The sequence below is a fragment of the Pleurodeles waltl genome, chromosome 7 (genome assembly GCF_031143425.1).
Source record: "Pleurodeles waltl isolate 20211129_DDA chromosome 7, aPleWal1.hap1.20221129, whole genome shotgun sequence".
NCBI lineage: Eukaryota > Metazoa > Chordata > Amphibia > Caudata > Salamandridae > Pleurodeles > Pleurodeles waltl.
Window position 1 is genome coordinate 774,958,189 of NC_090446.1, and position 22,922 is coordinate 774,981,110.

A 22,922-nucleotide genomic window follows, 5' to 3' on the forward strand; every position below is an offset into this window, starting at 1 on the left:
AAAAGAAACAACAAAAAAAAAAAACACAAAAAAAAAATTGCCCTGGCGCCTAGAGTGTTCTGCCCCCCCCCGGGGGCAGTTCGGCCTAATAATAGGCCGATCTGTCCCCAGGGGGGGCAGAAATGGCCTAAAATAAATTTGCCCCCCCCAACCCCCACCGCCCCCCCGGGAGCGACCCTTGCCTACGGGGTCGCTCCCCCTGCGTGACATTGGCGCCAAAAAACAAATCCCCGGTGCCTAGTGGTTTCTGCCCCCTTGGGGGCAGATTGACCTAAAATTGGCCAATCTGCCCCCAGGGGGGCAGAAATGGTCTAAATACAATTTGCCCCCCCAGGGGAGCGACCCTTGCCTGATGGGTCGCTCCCCATCTCTAAAAAAAGAAACAACAAAAAAAAAAAACACAAAAAAAAAATTGCCCTGGCGCCTAGAGTGTTCTGCCCCCCCCCCGGGGGCAGTTCGGCCTAATAATAGGCCGATCTGTCCCCCGGGGGGCAGAAATGGCCTAAAATAAATTTGCCCCCCCAACCCCCACCCCCCCCCGGGAGCGACCCTTGCCTACGGGGTCGCTCCCCCTGCGTGACATTGGCGCCAAAAAACAAATCCCCGGTGCCTAGTGGTTTCTGCCCCCTTGGGGGCAGATTGACCTAAAATCGGCCAATCTGCCCCCAGGGGGGCAGAAATGGTCTAAATACAATTTTCCCCCCAGGGGAGCGACCCTTGCCTGATGGGTCGCTCCCCATCTCAAAAAAAAAAAAAAAAAGAACAAAAAAAAAAAACACAAAAAAAAAATTTGCCCTGGCGCCTAGAGGTTTCTTCCCCCCCTGGGGGCAGATCGGCCTAATAATAGAAAAGCAGAAAAGGCCTTCCCAAAAAATTGCCCCCCCTGGGAGCGACCCTTGCCAAAGGGGTCGCTTTGTTGCGTGACATTCGCGCGCAAAAACAAGCTCCCTGGTGTCTAATGGTTTCTGCCCCCAAGGGGGGCAGATTGGCCTTATCAAAATAGGCCAATCTGCCCCCAAGGGGGGCAGAAATGGCCTAAATATATATTGCCCCGTAGGGGAGCGACCCTTGCCAAAGGGATCGCTCCCCACCTAAAAAAAAAGAATTCATCTAAAAAAAAAAATAAAAAAAAAGGTCCCTGGTGCCTAGAGGTTTCTGCCCCCCCTGTGGGCAGATCGGCCTAATAATAGGCCAATCTGCCCCCAGGGGGGGGCAGAAAAGGCCTTCCTAAAAAAATGCCCCCCTGGGAGCGACCCTTGCCCAAGGGGTCGCTCCCTTTTGCCAATTTCAAGAAAAGAAAAAAAAAATCCCTGGTGTCCAGTGGGGTTTCAAAAGCCGGATTGCAAGCAATCCGGCTTTTGAAACCTGTGAGAGACTTCAAAGGGAAGGAAATAAATTTCCTTCCCTTTGAAGCCTCTCGGGGCCTCCCCCATGGGATTGAAAAAGAAATGCAAAAGCATTTCTTTTTCAATCGCGCTGGAAGCTCTGCTTCCAGCGCGATGGGGGAGACCCTGTGACTAATCAGCGTGCGCTCGCGCGCTGACGTCACAGGGGGGGTTGGGAGGGGTGGGAGGGGAAGGGCTTCCCCTTCCATCCCTGATTTGGGGGGGTGGGGGGGAACCCCACAGAGGGAGCGAGAGCGCTCCCTCTGGGCTCTGTGCACAGGACGTAATGGTTACGTCCTGGGCACAGCAGCACTGTGCCTCAGGACGTAACCATTACGTCCTGTGCACAGAAGGGGTTAAATCCATAATTATATAGAAAATGTGATGACAACAAAATGTCAATCTCCTGTTGCATTGATTGTGAGCTAAACCTCATGGACTGGGGAATAACTGTGTGATCCAGGTTTTACCAGGTGTAAGAGCATGTGGAATTCCCTGGTGCTCGGAGTTTAACACTCACATTTACCCCCTGCTTTGAGCAGGTTAAGAGTTTAAGGGGAAGGGGAAAAAAGTGCCCTGGCAAGGGCGATGATATAGGTTCCCCCTTGCTGAAAAATAAAACTCTGCAAGGGTGAGGACCGGCCGAGCTGCTGGAAGATGTTTCGTGCAGCTGAATTAATGCATCAGTACTGAGATGAGGTGAGGCTGTGCAGCGAGGTCCTTCATTGTCGTCAAGGATCCCAAAAATGAGGGCTTACAATGAGAAGTCTGGCGTTAGAATGTGTTGCAAAGCCACAGTAGTTTGGACGAGAAGCAAGGCCGCAATGCGGAGCCCGGATCGTTGCACCACTTTGCAAGGTAGGCTCACAGATGGCAGAGTCCTGGTGCAGATTCAAGATTATTGGAGCCTTCTGTCCCTGGGGCTCTAGTCAGGAGGGTAGCCAGCTAGCACTTAGAGTCACTTTGGGGTCCTAGGGTCAACAGATGCAAGTCCAGTCTTTCTCACCCAGGCAAGAAGGTAGCAGGTCAGCACAGCAGGGCAGCAGTTCTTCAGAGAAGCAGTCCAGCAGAGTGGCAGTGCTTGAAGCAGCACAGCAGTCCTTCTTCCTGGCAGAGAATCTACAGGTCTAGAAGTATACTGAAGAGCTGGCGTCTAAGGTCTAATACTTACACCTGGTACCCTTCCTCTGGAAGGTGGAAAATGTCCTTTGAAGTCCTCAGGTACCCTTCATGCTATGCTCTGGCTCCAGACTAACTACAGGTGGTATACAACCCTTTCTATGGAGGAAGGACAAAACCTATTCAAGTGTAAGTAGGGCTGGGCCCAGCTCCGCCCTCCCATTCTGCCAGTGATGGCCCATCCATTAGGGGGACCAAAATACTCTGTCACTTACACAAGTGGTCAAATTTTGCTTGGTCTGCTATACTACTTTGTATCCTAATAGAAACTTATTTTGATTTGAACTTAGGTTGGTTGTCTATTTACTTACTTGTATACTAACGCACTACCTCCTCTGTGTCTGTAAGAGTTACCTTATGTCCCAAAAATTTTCAGGAATTTTGACCTTCTGTACCCTTTCTCCTGAATTTTTACACTTATCGTCCTGAATTTGCACCCACACTAGGTGGTCACCTTATGGAAATGTGTCAGGTAAAGTAACTATCAGCACACAGCCGCTCACCTAATGGAGTAAATCAGAGAGGAGGTCTTGTGTCTAGGGGGTGGGCCTCTAAAAAATTCTGATGTGTCCAGTAGTTACCGGAACCATCAGAAGTACAATTTTTTACGTTTCATGCAGAGTTTTTGTTTTGCTGAAAGGAGCTGAAATCTCTGTGTGAAAGACACGTGGAAAAAAATTTAGTAATCAGTTTGGAAAAAACGAATCCTGATCGTTATCCTTCAAAACTTGACATTGCAGTTACTTCCCTGTCCTCCGAATTTTCAAGTGGGCAAATAGCATAAAATTCAACAGGGCACTTGTAGTCTAAATCGTCCATCTATATATTGTAGATTACACCTTGCAAGGAGACCATGTCCCCTTCAGGCTTCTCATTTAATCTGGTACGTATTTTGTTTTTGGGGGGGGGGGGGGTCTTGACGTCTCCTTTAAAGTGCTTTGTCTACCCTAAATCATTAATATAAAGAACATACCTGCAGTTCATTAACAGCATAGTAAAGATTCTGAACTTTAACACAAACGGGCTAAATTTAAAGCCCTGCATATGTAAATGGGAGGAGCCGTTCTGTGACTGAAATGTATGATTATTTAAGTCTGACATTTGCCCACATCCTGGGATTCAAAAGAAAGCTGGCTTGTAAGGGGTTAATGCACCAGTTACAGTAATACAACGACAAATTTGGTGCCTTTAAGACCATATCACTATGAAAAACTAACTGAACGTGTCACCGATTTTCGCTAATAGAGTAGAAGTTTGGGTCCTTGCTTCAAAGAAAATACTTGGGTTGCAGGACACCCTGCCTCCTTAATATATTCAGATTTGGAGAGCAACTCCCATCGAAGCCAATACATTTGAATGGGGATGTCATATATAAACAGGGTGTGTGGAGATGGGTGACTTGCTGTTGCTGTCAGGAGAAAATGCAACAGAGTCCCTGCAAGACTGTGGCAGCTGGGCATGGTGTCTGGTGCGCCAGGACTGCTAGCCTGAAAGTCAAGGGGGGTGGGACTTCCAGGTCACAAGTGGCAGTAGTGCTTTATCTAATGTTCACTCCCTCTGGGGACGTGTGCAGCAACTTCTTGTGATGTACTGTCTCCTTCACTATAGTTAAAGTTTGGTCACTGTATTATTTGTTCTTTACATTCATGGTTTTTCTCTTTTTTGGTTCCCTTTATTTTTCTGACTTCTACCTGAACTTTGACTTTATTATGGATTGTGGCCTGGCTTGTTTTTAACCTTTGCTTCCTCCTACCTGTTTTATAGGAGTGCTTTCAACCAGGAGTTCATCATTCCTGAAACCGGGTTCCTTCACATTGGCTAAGTATCATGGTGATCAGCCCTTCTGAGGCCGGTAAGTATAGCAACGAAAAACATCTTTGGAATTGCATTGCTTCTGCCTGTGAACTTTAGTAATCGTTTGTTTTTCATTTTCATATTCACAGTGAACACGTGACATTAGCCTGTAAGAATGCTTCCCTGAGTTCCCTGAACTTTGAAAGACGTACACCAGATGAGACCATGACGCTCTGGCGGTCTCTTGTCTCCCATTCCCTTCAGGGTATAGTTCTGCTATCCATGCTTACGCACACACAGGCAGTGCTTCTTCTGGGAAGGGGCAAACTGGCAGTTTTAAAATGTTTGGGTAGATGTACAACATCAAATTGATTTGTATTACGTCATAAGTTATTACATGGTGGTTGATTGTTGTTTTAGTTTGGACATATTCATGTTCAGTTTTAGAAAACGTTTGCTTTAATAACAAATAAAGCCCCCATTCCCTGTAATTACCACTCAATACCTAAATTGAACCACTTTTAGGAGCAACTAAGCACGGGTGAACACCAACCCTGAATGGAAGTGTTTGGAAATGTTTAAAGGAATACAACTGACTGCGGGCTGGTGTCATCCTGCAGACTCCACATGTTTCTTAAACTACTGCAGACAGCCAACCACAGAAACATGGAGTGACAATCACTATTTGATATTTCCTTGCAATATTGCCTGTAGCATTTGCACAAACTTACAGAAACACTGCAATGGTGCACCTGTTGCGGACGCCGCAATTTCTTTGTAAAGCACCTGCTGGCATCTCTTTATCTTTGTTTACTTGTGTACATTGTGAAAGCTGAATTAATTAATAAATTTGCATTGATTAATAATGTACATGAATTAGGCTAATATAGAGAAATCAAGTGTTTTGAAAATGTGCCCACCTAAGTGGCCACTATTATGTGTACAACATTAATAAAGAAATTACAATTAATTGTTTAAATAATGTCCACATATGGAATAAAATGTATTAGTAGATCTCACTAACATATAAATGACACGTATTTGCTTAAACTTACTATGCATAGAGTACTTGAGAAATTTTGGGCCTAGTCGGCAAAGGCTCATATTAAGCTTCATGGCATTAATAAATGTTCGTAAATGTTTTCTGCTTCAAGAAAGAAGCTTCAGTTGTTCATAGTTCATTGCACACACACAGGGTTGACCAAATCGATTTCTAAAGTTGCAATGTTAAACTAGATGATGTCTTAAACTTTCTTGTGGGAACTGTCTGCTGTAATACGATGTACCAGCTACCGTTACATTTGTATCATTGGTGCGTGAGAAGTTAACATTCCCAGGACTTGACAATGGCTTCACTGACGAGAGAGTGTGGATTGCAACTACAAACTACCTAACGGAAACTGGTGAGAGGAACAGGAGAAGAGGAGCTAATCGACGTGTGAAAGACTGCCTAACTATATCACAGATTTGAGAATTAATGATTATTAGTTCTACTGTGAACAGCCGATATTCTGACCAATGACGTCGTGAGAAAATATTGATTTTTAACTTATCCTGACTACACTTAGCAGAAGAGTTAGTTGCAGACCAGTAGAGCTCATTGATGTTCTAGGAGAGATCCAGAGCAGTCCTAGACACCCTTTCTTAGTCTCATTACTTAGCTATTGAATATTAATTCAAGTGTTACCTTCTTATGCCCTTATAATCTGGTTAGGCTAATTTAGAGCCAACTTTGGCTGAGACAATCTCCTTCACTTTCCCCACTGCAAATGCTGACCAGACGGATGTCCAGCTGATGAAGACGCCTCTGCTTGCTGATCCATTCAGGAGAGGTATAACGAGATGAAGTTGTGTTTTTCATAGATATTTGTCTTTTTTCTTAGGTACCAACCACTATATTTTTATTAGAGCCATATAGCTAGATATTTTTCCAAATTAACCTTTGTCTAACTTTTCCTTTTTGCATGAAGGCCAATCATGCCATTCGAATTTGAGGGTTATTGTGTCCCTGTACAACAATCGTTATTAACAAAGGATTGATTTTGTTCAACTGTAAATGTCTAAATGTATGCCATCTCATTAGTCCAGTTGTTGTTGATATTAATCAGTACGGTATCTCTTGAATGTTTGATGTTAAATGCTTTGGTAAAATTAAGGTTCTTCCGCCGTTTGGTCAACCTATGATGTTTATCTTTGTCTATCAGTTGATATTAAGATTGCTTTACGTGAGCTCAGCACTGTTAATTTAGGGCAATACAAATTCTAACTTTTACTAAAAGGCGTGGTTATTCATGGTCACATGGGCCATGGTGTGTAAAGATTACTGACTCCAACTTTTGATAAATGTTAATCGTATTTTGTTGTGTTATTGTTAATTGGGCTATGAGTATGTTTTGTGCCCATGGTGGAACACTCTTAACTGAGTCAAAAGATTCATCAAACCACTAACGCATCCCCTTACAAATAAATTATAAAACGTCAAATTAGGTCAGACGCGCTCACACATGATCATCATGATTCAGGCCAGGTGCCACTGCAATCTTTTTAAACATTTGCATGGACATTTCGGCCCATGCAATATGTACATTTTCACTAGTTAGCTGGTGCAAATGCAGCTTTTGCACGTTAGGTGGTGCACGTCTAGATGCTTAAATACCATAGCACCTCTGTTGCATATGTGAACTGGAAATGTCAGTCCACAAATGCAGTCAGTGTAAGCTACCCAGTTGAGTTGCAGGTTTTGAGTTCATACACAAATCCAGTCATTACATTTGAATTCATACACACATATTTCCAGTAAACCCAGTAAGTACATACAGTGATGTCTAAGGGTGTTGTGATCCATTCTATAAAATGTAGTGGAGAAGTCTAAAAGTACTTTACTTTTGACTGGGAATTTTGTGGGCTTCATCTTTGTGCAGGTTTGCTTCTTCGTTGGTTCTCTCTCAGTACAGGAGGAGTATGAAAGTAACTTAATGTTCCTATAAACCAGAGGGGAGTGTCTCATTCATGCTACAAAGATTGCTAGATATGTGTGTGTGGCAGTCAGAGGTGTGAGGGAGACTATTTGTACTAAGCATCTTGTGTTGCAAGAGTACTTCAGAAAGACAGAGCACAAAGTGTAAGATACTGTATGCATCAAGATCTCAAATGCAGAAATTAAAGTGGGTGAAGAAAATTAGAAAAGTGCTGGAAAAGTGGTCAGTAGCTGAAGAGTGTTGGCAAATTCACCAAAACCAAACCCAGCCCAGAGCAGAGATTTTAATGGAAGCAGGTATACTCAGAAATGCAAGGGTGAAATATGTGGCCTGTGTGAGGGCCCAAGAGTAAAGTTTGACTGGAAAGCTGGCTTGGAGATGCCAAAGATTTGTACTGATAAAACAAGGAACAAGGTATTTTAGGACTTTCAAATGGGTCTCAACATTGGAGAGACAGTCAATGAAAATGGTAAGATACAGCATATTGAAGGTTGTGAGGTTCTTGTCACATAAAATCAAGCTGATCTTTTTTCCTTTGTTAACATCTTCAAGGAGATCATCCAACACCCAAATGAAAACATATTCAATGCTTCATTCAAGCTAAAAACCATCCTGGAAGGGAAAAAATATATTGTATGCAGTAAAAGGTTAAAGTTGGGTCATAACTGTTTGCTCGATATGCTATATTGGATGGTAAAGGTTAGAAATTCTTCAATAGTTTGCAAGTTATTTGGGGCACAGCAGTGGCTTCTATACATGCAAGTACATTGGGACTGAATGTGTGCAATGGTGGAGTTAATGAGACTTCACAATAACTCCACTATGATGGAATATGTGGCCAGTAGCATGAGTGCTGCTAGAGGCTAGATCTGTAAGGCGGACCCTGGGCATTTATTAGACTGGGACACATTTGTAAACTTCCCAGATCAATAAGGTGGTAAATTTTAGATCGAGGATGTCTTCTGACTGCGAAACTTTAGATTGAGTTGGAGAAACCGGAGGTAAAGTATTCGACTTGGAACCTTAGTAGATTGATTCTCCTAAGGATGAGTACAAGAGCACCACCCGAGGGTCACAGGTGTATGTGGGACCGTCCAGATAATGAGGGCTCCTGCAGATATGGTGAACTGTGAAGAATTTGCTCTCAGAAGATCATGCGTCCAAAGCATAAGTATTTGCGGGTTGTTTAATCAGAAATCAGAGTCTTTGATATAGGTTTTTGAGAATAAACAAGGTATAGAACCAAAGCAGTTAACCCTCAGAATTAACCATTGTATTTTACTGTAAGACATTTTTCTATAATTAAGCTTCAGTTCCATAGTACCAACCAGAATGTCATCCTACAAGGGTCATATATGAACATGATAGGGCACCGAAGCAGTTGAAATGCTTTTTTACTTTAATTTGAGATATAAAATTATAGATGGGTAACAGTGTAAAACAGAGATGTTTTTCACTGAGGGGTTCTGAGTGTAGTCACATAGACCATGAGAGTGATGCTGCAGTTTTCTTTGATGTCACTCAGAACCCATAATTCACTTTTTACTCATCTATAATTTTATGTTATGTGTGGCCCCCCAAATCATTTACCTGTGCCTTCAACTACTGCACAGGGGAAGAGGATAACGGGAGGGCTATAGATAACATTCCCTTTGCTATGTATCCCATTTCCCAAGGGAAAATAAAACAAAAATTGCCTTGCCTGCCGTCCTTGACCAAACCACATGACCTTCCCTGCCTTCCTTTCACTGAAAGCAGACAGCACAGCTGCACTGACAGTCCTGTCAGTCTGCCCTAGAAGGCATTCATGACGTACCAACAGTGGGTAATGAGTTTAGTTATCAACCGTTCCTATGTCATAGCAGTGAGTTATGACATTTTAAAACTTAAGTAAATGCTAGAGGTTCTCCATGACAGCCATACATAACAATGAACTAAATTAAATGTTTAAATGTGTTTATAAATGTGGATCTCTAGCTATATCTTTCTTCTCCTCACCAGGACAAAATACAAAATAATTGTTTTGGAAGTTAAGATCAGATCCAGAATGAACACAGGGAGAGAAAGAAAAACAGAGTGTTAGAGAGGAGAGGTAAGTGAATCTTACTGTTAAGCCCGCTGGTCCTTGTTCTCCTTCGTCTCCAGGTTCACCCTGAAACAATAGCATTTCATCACTCACAAATGCAAGTTAAAATCACAAAATTTAAATTTTGTTAATATATCTGAAATTAATATATGTTCATATTTGGTGTTGATTATAATACACTTCAGTATCTGTTCTTGTGTAGCTTTGCATTGATAGATGAAAGAGAGAGAATGCATAAAACTACACCATTAAGGTCGTCATTACGACCCTGGCAGTCTTGAGACTGCCAGGGTGGCGTGGGACTGCCGCCAATGTGGCAGTCCGGCAGCCACATTACGACCATGGAGGTTGCGCCACGGTCGATCGTCAGCGCCACCAGTCACGACTGTTCATCGGTCTGGCGGTCCTAATCCGCCAGGACATCGAGGGGATTACGAGTCTCTTCTCTGCCTGCGATTACATGATAGTAGCCCTGACATGTAATGGCTGGTGGAGACGGGGTGCAGGCACATCCCATGCATTTAGCATGGGCAGTGCAGGGGCCCCAATGACCAGTCCCATCGCACTTTTCACAGTCTGCTTTGCAGACACTGAAAAGCGCGATGGGTGCTGGTGCACCCTACGCACCACAGCATTGCGGCGTCAATGTTGTGGGCTGTCTCCCGCTGAGCCAGCTGGCGGAAACTCTATTTCTACCCGCTGACCCAGCGGGAAACTTGTAATGGGGCCCGCGGGCAGGGGACCACACTGGCAGTAAACTGACCGCAGGAGTTTGGTGGACGGCCTTTTCCATCTCCCAAACTCATAATGACCCCTTAAGTATTAAATTAAATTGCCTGTTTCAGTGATAAATGGTATGCAATGAGGAATACTCTAACTTCAGCACAGAACTTCCAACCAGGACCCTACTAGATCACCCAATCGAAGTATGGCCATGTAGTGTATTACCATTACAGCAAACGGGTTTTGGAGTTTAGAGCTTGGTAATCTATAGTGATACTAAGGGGGTTCAGGGATGTGTAGTATACAGGGCAAGCATGGAGCTTTTATGGTTCATGGCTTGGTAGTGTATAGGATTAGTAAAACTTTTTTTAGGCTTCAGGGATGGGTAGTGTATACAGTAGAATAGAGTTTTTAAGGTTCAGGGATGGTGGTCTATAGGTAGTAAAGGGTTTTTAGGCTTCAAGGAAAGGTAATGTATAGAGATAGTAAGGACGTTTAGGGTTCAGGGATGGATAGTGTTTGGTAGTAGTAAAATGTTTTTACGGTTCTGAAATATGAAATGCTTAAGGGCAGTAAGGGGTTTTAGGACACAGGAATGGGGTGTATAGGGTGGTAAGGAGTTTCTAGGGTCGGGCTGAGTAATTTAAAATTACATTATATTAAGTAAAATTCAATTAAAAAGAATTTATTTATAAGGAATATTAAGATAGTTTTGAAAAATGTGAGTTTAATAAATATTACTTTTAAACTGCATTTCAAATTAGTTTAACTATTAATAAATACATTAAATTATAAATTGTAAATTAAATTTACACGCAGGGATCCCTCTCCCGTCTTGAACAATACCAGCCTAGGGGCCGGATGTCCCGTAATGACGTCAGTGACAAGTGTGGCTGCTGGAATCAGGCAGCAAAAGGGCACATACTGAAGTGGAGCAATACTTTATTTGATACTATGACAATGCTTGGTGTCTATCATTGTTTAAAGTGCTCAACTCCAAAAATGCTTTTTAACGTAAACAGGGCAAAAGATTGAAGTACAGATATCTTATTTATTAGCTATGATTTGAGCTGCGTGTGGAATATTTATTTTTCTGTCCGCCCTACCTGCCAGTGATGTCACCAGGGCTCTGATGCTATAATTGTGGCAAATATTTCCTTCACAGGTCTGTTTTTTCTGTGCTTTCAACAGCAAGAAATACAAAAAAAAAAACGTTTCCCAAGATGGCGCACTAGTTGGAGAAGGGAACCTTTTAACCATGAAAGTTCCCTTTATTGGTTTGCAGTTATTCACATCTGAGGGTCAGCGATTATTTTTATCTTCCTTTCCTCAATAAGAAGAAATTCAAACACAATGGATCTGGTCTCTTCTTTTCACCCTTATTCTACTATATTGCGTATTCAGTATTGGACTGGCCTTTTGGACACTGCGGCGCTCCCTGATGGGCCAACGTGAAAGGGCCAGTGTATGGGCTATTTTTGGTTCTGTGGGCTGTGATAAGATTAAAAAACGCCCACAAAATGGCCCTTTCTAACCAGCCCATCTGGCATGCCACAATGGCAGCAGGACAGCGAGCTTGTCTCCAACTGATTGAATGACTTAATTATTCGAAGACTGGATAACACCAGGATCTGAATTGTCTATAAACGTAATTAATTGTGTATTGATAGACTTAACGTAATGCTTCCATGTTGCTTTACTTCGTCTCCCAGTGGGATTTGATGCAGTTTTACCAACACGGTTTGATTACCTCCTCCTCATCCATACTTGCACTTCTGCACTGATACCAGATGTCATAAATGCAAGTAAATGAACACATTTAAAAACATTGACAATGGGAAGGTGCACTTGCAGGAAGGGACAGACGGGGTTAACGCCTTCCATTTACGAGTTGTACACTACCTTTAACCCAGGAAGTCCATCTACTCCATTTTCTCCTTTGGGACCCACACTTCCTTCATCACCCTGAAAATAGAAATAATTACGTCATTATTGTAGAAACATTAAGAATATTTATTTACAAAAGTAGAATTAAATGTATCCATTTCATATGCTATAATGATTGAGGAGGTCGGGAATAAAAATCGGATATTTAGAACGTTGTATTATTTCATATTTGTTAATCGTAAAACCAAACAAAGAGTAAATACATCCCATTGTGGCACTGTGAAGGAATTATGCTGATGAAAACTTGTCACAGTGAAATGTGGACTGAAGTGAAAGTAAGCTTTCAGAGGGAAATTTGATCTTTAGTGCAAGTAGAATCGGAAAACGAGTGATGGATGGCGTGTGTTATTTAATCCCAGCAACTGGTAACAAATGACACACAAGAGAGAGATTGGCCAAATGCAAATCAGTCTTGCTTCTGCCATTAAATTCGTTCCATGACTTTAGAATGTCACATCAATGACTTTAATGGTCTAATCATGATTCAAAATATATTTTCTACCAAACAACATATTCACAATTGCAAAACAATGATGCAGTGTGGAGTGTGCTCATACCTTAGGCCCTGGGGGCCCTGGAAGCCCTGGGGTCCCATCTTCTCCCTGTGAGGCAAGAATGTTTTGTTGGACTTAATAAATATAGCAATAGACGATGATGAATCAAATTGTCATCAAACATCACACTAGTGGCAAAAAAAAACCCTGGTCTTAGAGAGTATATATATATATATATATATATTTCTTTTTTCCAAATCACAGATGGCAAATAGATGTCAATCAACCTATAAATATTACCTTCCCAGTGACTTAGCTATCTTATAACAGTTTTCTTTGGCACTGAAACGTTGTACTGCTACGTTTGCCTGACTGTAAATTGTTAATGTACATCACTGGTAGTCACTCCAGAATCTTCAGCGATCAAAGGACTCCTTTGCTCCCCCGACACAAGCGGGGCACTCCATCTGCCCACAGGTTTCGATAATGTCCTCCTCCTCTTTCTGATCCTCGAAATATTTACAAAGTTCCGGTAATGAAAACCTGGAACTTTCATTCAATATTCAGAGGGTTTATCATTATTCCTCTTAGCGACCACGTCCTGCCACACTCTGAGCTATCAATGCCCTTCCCACCCCTCTCGTCCATATGTAGTGTCGTACTTTCAAACACAGACAGCTTCAATGCTTCACTCAGCCACCCTGAGACTTCTGGTGTCTTCGTGCATTCCAACTAATTTCACTCTACTTTCTTGCAAGGAATAAGGCCAGGTCCACCAATCTATTTGTCAATTTATTTTACCTATGGTGGTACTTTAGCGCCAATAGACATTCCTTTGACTTAAAGAAGTCAGTTCCACCAATTACATGTCTCAGTAATGTTGTACGATGTTTCCAATATCCTTTATCGACCAGGTAGTCCCAAGCTATATAAAAATACCCCACTTCCAGGGCTCTACATCAAAAGTATAATGAAACAGCTTTATGGCAAATGTGACCAACTCTTCTTGGAGTATGATGGTTTCTATGGATTAAATTATATCGATTCTATCAAAATCTTGCATTCTTAGACACGCATTGTGTGCAGCTCAATATTAATTTCCATTCATTTTTTCGTCAATAGCTCTTCTGAGATCAGTTGACCATGTATCTGTAAGATCTGTCAAATTGCATTTGAAGCTATATAACTCAGCACCGGAAACTCCTAATCCGCTCTCTGTCACAAATAGTCGAATCTTCTAGGTTGCTACTCTGCATCTGCCAGATCTCCATATTAAGTCAAAGAATACACAACATCTGAAGGAATCTTGGTTAAACCCTAGTGTATAAGAGGGATTGTGTACACTGCTTGAAGGGCATTGGATCAATAAACATAACTTCCAGAAAGAAAACGGAGAGAAACATAACTTTACAAGAATCAACCACAAACATCACATGAGCGGATGAGCAAGAACTGACCTGCCTTTCTAGTTATTACATTTATAGCCCTAGTCCTTGCTACTGGTCATGTTCTTCCTGTTATAGGTGTTTCTTGTCTGGTGTCTCATCGGAATGGCTAAGAGTTATTTTGGAACTTGATTTCCCGTCACCAATGTTCTATCCTTAATCATCCAGCAGAATAGGTGTCTTTTAGAAGTCCATATACCAGAGGCAAGTAGACTATTTTGTGGTTATTAATGAAGATTGTTTGTTGGATGACGAGGTGACTCGTATCAGCAATTTCACTTGTGATGCTAAGGCAAGTCTTTATTCGGTTATAAATACAACCATAAAAAGAGCATAATGACATAATACATACATTTCAAAAGGATAAAGCAATATACACTCAATACCAGTAAAATCCATAAAAATAATACAAACGGCTCATAAAAAAGAATAGGAGATAATCTATATAATAAATTGATTACAATATTCCCCAATAGCAGCAACAAAGTTAATCAGGTCTAGACTGCCTCAATCTTAACGCAGATCTTAAACTGGAAACATGAAATATAACATGCTCATTGAATAAGAGCTGTAGAAACATAAGATCTGGATGAACTTGTTTAAAATGTAAGTGTTTCAGTAGCAGAATAATAAACAATTTTCTAGGCACACTAAAATATTTGCAAAACATCACAAAATGTAAGGTGTCCTGGGGAGACAAATAGTCACAGCCGCAGGGCTCCAAGTTGCTGAGTCGGCTTCAACTTGTGGGCGAGGCCAGAGGATGATGCAGCAGATTAAAACTGAATCTGATCATAACAAATCTATCCCTCTCATTGGCAGCAATGGATAAGTATTGCTCCATAGCCTTAACTGTTTTTAGGATAATGTGCCCCTGCATCATGGGTTAGATCAGCTCTGTCTGTCCTCTTTGTAATGTCCTGAATTCTAAGAACTGATCCCTCGCCCTCTTCAGCCGCACGGGTCGCAGGGCTGCAGCGTTAGAAAATAACTCCACCCTACTCAGGCTGGAAAAAAGTTGACTTCACATAGGCACATCCAAGAAATTATTTGCACATGATCAAGGGAAAGACAGTCATAAATCAGAAAGGATCTGCCTATTCAACTGAGCCCCCCCACCCCCGTGATCTTAATTCAGCACTGCAAGGGTCTGAGAGCAATTATATTTCCTATATATCTTATTGCACGCTCAAATCAACCTTTGTATATCCCCTAACCTCACAGCCATATATGGCCTTAGAGACATATTTGGCCGGGTAAATCTTGATTAATGTACTAGGCCTAGAACCCAACCTCTGGGAAAAACTAGCTAAAGCACCTGTATCCTTAACAAGCTCACCTTTCCTGTCCTCAGTCATGAGCTTTCAATTATTGTGCACATCGAAAAGCACCCCAAGATATGAGAAAACTGGAGCTTTGGCCAAAATATTGTTGTTTCTCAACCCTAAAGGTTTGGAGCTGGTGGACCGTGACCGGACTACCATGATGTAAGATTTTGTGAAATTAACTGTAAGGTCCAAACTGGCCATAAAGGCAAGAAACGGATTCAATAATGACTGCAGTCCCACAGTGGTCCGTTACATGAGAACCGTGTCATCCTTAGGACAGTCCGCCTTCAGTTACAGAAGGGCTTGTCCAAGACCATTAATATGTAGGGTGAACAAGAAAGGGGCAAGAATACACACCTGATGAACATCCCTGCAAGTTCTAAAAGATTGGGAACATGCCGTGCCCTGGGAGTTCTGCACTTAGGCTGATGTGTAGGTGTGTAAATCTGATAAAAGAAACACGATATCCGGACCCACCTCCATTTCAAGAAGCAAACACTACAACTTCCTGCGGTTGACTCAGTCAAAGGCAGATGTGAGGTCCATGAATGCCAGGTAAAGTAATGCGGACCAGGCAGAGGAATCTTTATTTATAGTGAAATATAAATTCCGACATTAGTCTGATGTCGATCTGCCTGGCATGAAGCCGTATTGTACCTCAGAAATAATGTCATTATCATCAACCCACGACATCAAACTGTTTAAAAGTACACTACCCAGGACCTTAACTGCTGAGTCAATCAATGATATGGGCCGATAACATTGAGGATTATCCTTGACCCCTTTTTAAAAATTGGGACAATTAATGGCAGTAGCTCATGAGGGTGGTGCCTCCTCCATCACTGCAGCATTTATGACCAGGAGCAGGGATGCACCACAGATATCCACATTGTCTAAAAACAGATCCAGAGATATTCCATTCAGCCCTGAAGCCTTATTATGAGATAGTGCCTGAATGCCCTAGGATACTTCATCTAGTGTGAAAACCACACCTGATCTGCCCATTGCTAGTATGCCCGATCCTCCTTGCCTCCACTAGTCCCAAAATCACATACCCCCTCAAAGTGATCCATTAATTGTTGCTCAGAGAAGTGATGGCAGATAGCTGGACCACTTACATCAGTAAAGCAAAGCTTGTTTATCACCCTCCCAAACAGTGAGATATCTCTGGTCTGACTAGCTTGAGCTAATTCAACCCACGTGCTCTTACGTAGGATAAGTTTACGATTCGCTACAGCCTGCTTGTATTCCCTCTGACAGGAGGCAATGTAATCCCTATCTCTGGGTACCTGCGTCATAGTGAACTTCAGCTGGCGAATGGCCTTAGAACAATTAGAGTCAAACCATTTTAGATCACGCAATCTAGTATTTGTCACGGGAACTTCAGTAGTGCTGACACCTTCCGAGCTATGCTGGCAAGTGCCGACAAAATAGATCCAAGGGAAGAGCATAAATCCAGATATACCGTGATGTGCTGCCAGGACCCAGAAAAAAGAGGCACTTTCAATTGCATGGGCTCCACCTGAGACCATCTAAGTCTCATACCTTGATTTGACAGTGAGCGCCCACCTTGTACCTTGGCCAAATGTCTCACATCCCTCAGTAAATCACCAATTGCAAGGGAGAGGGGGTTGTGATCACTAAAAGGGTTGTGAACAATGTTCAAATTAGAGATAAACAAAAACAGAGAAGCTGACACTAAAATGAAGTTGATTGTAGAGGCACAGCCCCTCCCTGTAAAGGTGAGCAGGATATGAGGATTGGCAGACTTAACCAGATTATTAGTATTTATAATTTTATTTAACTCCAAACACACAAACAGCAGTTGGAATCACCCACTAATATTAACTTATTTATCCCAAGACTGTGCCCCGCCAACGATTCAATGGTGGAGCGTAGGCTGTGGAAGTTAGGTACCGGCCATGCTTTCACTTCTAAAAGTTAATTAATGCTAGCGATGTAGAGCCTGGGAAAGATAACTTCAACATCTGCAACAAATGTGAGCCCCACGCAAGAATATTGATGTTCCCACATACTTGCGCTGTAACAAAGATGATCAGACCCTCCTTTAGCCCTCCCTGCTTCTGAGGTTAGCACACGGGAAAAAAAAGGTTTTATAACCATCTAAAAAGAAGACATTCTTCTCTTCTTAAGTTTCTTGCAGACAGACAACCTGATATGACATAATGAATTGTAACCAATTACAGTCACTAAACTTAGCAGACATACCTGCAATATTCCAAGGTAATATCAGCAAATCATCATGCTTATTAGTCGAAATAACCATTGTGTGGGATGTACACAGAGTAGGGGAGGGAGGTATGTCGGGGATAGTGAGTCAATCACAGGAATCAAGGTTACCCAGGGGTGCAAATCTGTTCGCTAGACAAAGGGCTCGCAACATCGCAAGGTCAGACAAGGGTCTTACTTGTCATGATAACTCCCTATACAGCTGCATGTTGGAAGATCCTGCATCAAGCTGATAAAATGTATTGTGACATTCATTCTTGTATCCTATAGAAATTATGCATGTTTGATTCAATTTCAGCTTTTTAGCCTGTGACACTAAAGGCCTCATTAAAAGTTTGGCGGAGGGGAATTACTCCATCACAAACGTGGCAGATATCCCGTCCGCCATATTACACGTCCTATAGGATATAATGGAACTTGTAAAACGGCTGATGGGATATTTGTCACATTTGTGATGGAGTAATCCCCTCTGCCAAACTCGTAATGAGGCCTTAAATTACTCATTTGGCAGAAATCTTTAAATATGTAGACCACTGTACTAGTCTAAAATCATAATTGGGATGCATGTGGGTTTATGTTCTATAGAAGCTCACTTATCAACCATAACATTTCAGGCATAAAAATGTACATCCAATAACCACAAGGTATACATCAAAGAAAAATAGCATTTTGCTTGTAATATCGCCAAACTACATACTCAATTAGCTATACTTGTCAATGATCATTTATTGAACATTTTAAGTAAACTAAAGTGACACACATGCTTTCTGTCCACTGAATTTAGTCAGCTACTGAAACAAAAATCCCACTGTATTCACTCTGACAGCATCGCGCTTTTCTTGGTATCATAAAAATCACCCACATCACGCGCTTGAGTAGAAGATGGTTGTTAGTGTCTGTTTCAAAGAGTAAAGCAAATCCCATTGGCTGCAAAGGGATGCGTATCAGAGCAGTGTATGCCTTTGAACTGGACATAGGCTTCTATGCTCCAGAAAATGAAACATCAGAGAAGCATATGTTCTGTGTGGTGAAAGTTACCTCTTCTATTGGCACTGGTGTAGTTAGATGCATCACAATAGCGGTCATTTCTGGTTCAAAATGTTCATTTACTGCTGAAAATGGGTTCATATACCTCTCAGGAATTCACAGGCTCCATAGTAAGAGTGAAATTATTTGTTGTCATGCGTGCAATAATTCTTAGCACCAAGTCCTCATCCAGGGTGCTGAATGGTCAGATCAAGGCGGTACTTGTTTTGAAAGGTTGTGAAAGGTGGCACACCTGTGAGTTTACTGGCTCTCAAACTCTGGTCGGACTCTTCTACATCCGTGCCAACACTGGGACAACAGAAGTGGGCGATTTAAAATAAAAATAATCTGGGGATGTACTTTCCCCATTGACTTGCATTGAAGTGGGGAAAAGTTCAGGCAAGAGAAAACTAACCTAAAGCAATTTGTTGCTTTGAAAATCAGGGTCTTCGGCCTGAATCGAGTCACCCAAAGAGTGGTGCATCTCGCCTTCCAATCTTGGAAAAGGTAGAGGGGAAGGTGTTTCCCCACAGGGAAAATGTTTGCCCCCATAGAGGAGAGAAAAGAAAAAGTACAATTGCATATCGGGCTGCACATCCTGGGAGGGGAACTGTACAATGAGTATAATTACTCCTTCTGGAGTAGGAGGCTGGGTAACATATCACCCGACATTCTCTGCAGTGTGCCTTGAAACCTGCTCTGTCAGAGCTTCACGGGATCACGACTGGGCATGTTTGTGATTTCCCAAAAGTGCTGAATCTACTCCCGTTCGGAAGAGGCTTCTAAGGGAGCAGATCGATCTGCCCCTTATCTTTTTGAATCTAGCCCGGCATCTTTACGTGTCCGCGCAAGGGCCAGCTGAGCGAAAATAAACTTAAGGGGGCCCTTGCAAAGTAGATGGAGGGCCCCCCCTACGGACGCACTCAGGAGCTCTCAGGCCAAGGTACTGTGCTAAGGGGTCCCCCCTCCCCCAGAGTTTGGTTCCCTTTCCCCGCACCACGGGGGCTGCGGGGCCTTTGTTACGCCACTTGTCAGCTCTCACGCTCTAACCAGTCATCCTCAAATGCACTCACATATAGTCGCCCGGTGTAAATATATGTTGCAAAGATTTTTGAAGGCTCGCCTACAGTGTGCATAAGTCATCCCCTTAAATTATTTTGCCACAGTCTGAAAATTGGCATTTCATTACCGAGGGGCTCCAGCACAGCTACCCAACGCTAACTCATTTAATATGATCTCAGTGTCCTCTTCTAGGAAGTGGTGCTGAAGGCGCTTTCAAAGTATGAACCTGAGCCAGCAAATTGCTCGGGTGACTTCATGCCAAAGCATACATAAAACAGCGTATAATACAAAACGCAAAACAAAAGCCAGATGAAAGATGACTGTCTCGCACGTGAGGGGGGCCAAACCTTGCCAAGCTCGCCATGCGGAAGCACTTTTCACCCAGTGCATATTTAGGCATCTGTCTGTTTTTAGAAAATAAACAAGTATCAAATGTCTCCTCTGCAAGCATTCACTTTTATTTGAGACAGATAATGAAAGAAACACAACATTACACTTCAAAGCTTACCGTTTTTCCTAAATTGCCAGGCTCACCCTGAAAAACAGAAGTATGGGAACATTTAGGTGAGGCACAGAACCACCACAACCATAAGGCTAAATCCCACCAAAGCGGAAAAGAGTGAAAAAGAAGACAATATCGGAAATGTTTACTTAGTGAAATTCTAAATTCATATGAATGTGTTCTTACTGATGTAAAAAAAACAAAAAAAAAAAAACAAACACTGAATAGTGACAATGTACATTAAAAAAAAGCTTTAATCAGCAATATTTTAGTGGAATTCTTATTTGTTTCATTACTTATTTTACAATTTTCTATAACACAGCTGGACTATACAGTATTAGAGTGGTTGATATTTAACTACTAAAGATTAAGGATGCAGCTTAAACATGCAGAACAAACATAACAGAGGATGAAAGCAGGATCCATCAGAGGAGTCTTTGGCAGCAGGACGAACATGAGGGACCTCACATCATGACAAACATAAGGGCGCAATAACAAGGGAGAGGCAGTGAGCTGGTAATGCGTGAAGTGGGATGTGATGAGCAATCAGCGAATGTGTTCCATGCAGGCTAGCGCTCCCACTACGAAGGGCCCTTTTAGGGCCATTGGAGCTGGTAACGGCAGTTATGAGCCACATTGGAAACATGAGATCCACGGTAACACCACAGATCGCTTGACTTTTACTAGGAGATTTTGGCTGATGAAAACAGCCGGAATATCTGCAATAAAGTATTGGTGGACAATCAGTAATGGAATCATACCCAGAATTACCAATTCCCTGGGCAACTCCTAATTTGTAAGTAGACCCTTAGGATCTAACTTGTAATGTGCCAGATTTTCCCCACTCACAGATTTAATGGCATCCCCAGTATCAGTAACTGCAGGAGTGGGGAAATCCATCTCATTTACCTGCCCAATATCAATGAAGGCCTAGGAAGATTCAAGGGGAAAAGTAGCTATATTTCCTCTAATAACAACTCCTTACAAAAGTGTGCCTCCCTTAACGTCTAGCTGTTCACGAAATCATTAGCAGATGCAGAACCTACCTTCAGCCCTGGAGGTCCCCTGGGGCCCTGTGGAAGATTGACAGGTTATTTCCACCATGTTCACATATTACTACGTTAACGGCTTACTTTCAGACTCAGCACTATGGACAACATATAAGCACAGATAGAAAAATGTGTTTTTAAATTTACATTATCAGCATTTGCAGAACATATTTATATCATTTATATTGCTGGTAGTAGCTTTGCATTCTAAGTGACGTTTGTGCACAATTTTAGGGGCCATGACTGTAAGGTGTCTGCGTCGTTGGGCGTAATTCACAAAAGTAAGCTTCCATTTTTGTGTACGTTTACGATTGTTTGTTAGTCACAAAGGTAATTTACTAGTCATAGCTTTATATCTGAAGAGTCGCCACACACAAAAAGATAGTTCTCCTATTGGCAATTTTGCACCTTCAATGCACTTACTGAGGAGATCACTCCAGGCAGACCACCATGTCATTATTGTACATACAAGTGTCATCCACAAGCTAGGGTTCTTGGAACCAGTATCCATGTTTCCTGGGAAGTAATCACCAGAGATAGACCTGCTGCCTGCATCTAAGAGGAATACTGCTCAAGCAACTAGTAGTGGGCATGGAATAAGCCTACCATTTTAGTCGTTTCTGGGTTACATTCCAAACAGCCCTCTTTGTCTGAAAACTACCATTATCTGAGGCATATCAGACAAGCTTGCTTTTCTCAACGGATTTCCAACTCATTTTGGGGTAGAATTAGACTGTGGGCTCTAATTCTTCAGTATTATGAGCATTGAGAACATGTGTGTATTGCAGGACTGTGATTTGTGGGCTCTGTGGCATAAGTTGCATAACTCCAGAAATTTTGCATTGCACATATGTGTGAAGTTTACAAAATCATGCCAATTATCCACTTTGCTTAATTTCGCATCATTGACAGAAAAGAATTACAGTGAATGGCGCCATTTGGGGTAAAAATTTACAGCAAATGCACAGGAACAGCAGAACGCGAGCAGCTGTTTGTTGGGCTTTTATTTAAATGTGCCTTTGCAAAAATTGACCAGATTATGCATTTCACGCTAAAACATAGCGTGAAATAACAGAATTGAAGTATGTGTATGTATGTGTAATTTTGTCATAATTTTGGGTAACTACACAAAAGCAAATTACACAAATTTCACACCCCCCTATACATGGCATTGCTGGTTACAATATGTCTCATACGATGTGAGCTGACAATGCTTATTTTTTGTTTTATCTTTTGGGCTTCACAGCTCTGCAGTTTACTGCTTCATCAGTAAGCTACAGAGAGCGTGTCTCGCAGCAGATTCATATACTATAAATTAGAAAGCATAACACACAGAACATAACCTCCTTGCAGCCTGTGATCATTTATATTTTGTCACATGAAATGAGACATTATTTTACAACAAGTGACAATAAAGAAAGTGCAGGATAATATTGGGTTATACTGAGAACGTTTTGGCCTTCTTCATCCTCCCCAAGCAATGTAGTCCAGCCTTCTGCTCCCACCAGCATTGTGGAACATTTTCCGCTTAGAGTCCTGGTGAGTGAAAGGCTCTCTGGGAATTGTGGTGGGGTAACAATGTATCTCTTGGAAGAGTGAAGGAGCCCAAGGGACCATACTGCTTCCCTAGAAGGAGGACCAGGAGGGACCCTCCTACAGTAATGGAAGAGGTAC

At 42.2% G+C, this 22,922-nt stretch overlaps 1 protein-coding gene across 1 annotated transcript in view; it reads right to left on the reverse strand.

Annotated features, from left to right (window-relative positions):
- Positions 1–22,922, reverse strand: part of LOC138245569 (collagen alpha-1(XXIII) chain-like) — a 284,280-nt gene that overhangs the window by 112,601 nt on the left and 148,757 nt on the right. The window contains exons 8-12 of the mRNA XM_069199279.1: positions 21,246–21,272; positions 20,206–20,232; positions 12,650–12,694; positions 12,048–12,110; positions 9,444–9,488 (exon numbers count right to left, since the gene is read on the reverse strand). Of these exons, the coding sequence (XP_069055380.1) occupies positions 9,444–9,488; positions 12,048–12,110; positions 12,650–12,694; positions 20,206–20,232; positions 21,246–21,272 (207 nt within the window). The remainder of the gene's footprint in view (positions 1–9,443; positions 9,489–12,047; positions 12,111–12,649; positions 12,695–20,205; positions 20,233–21,245; positions 21,273–22,922) is intronic.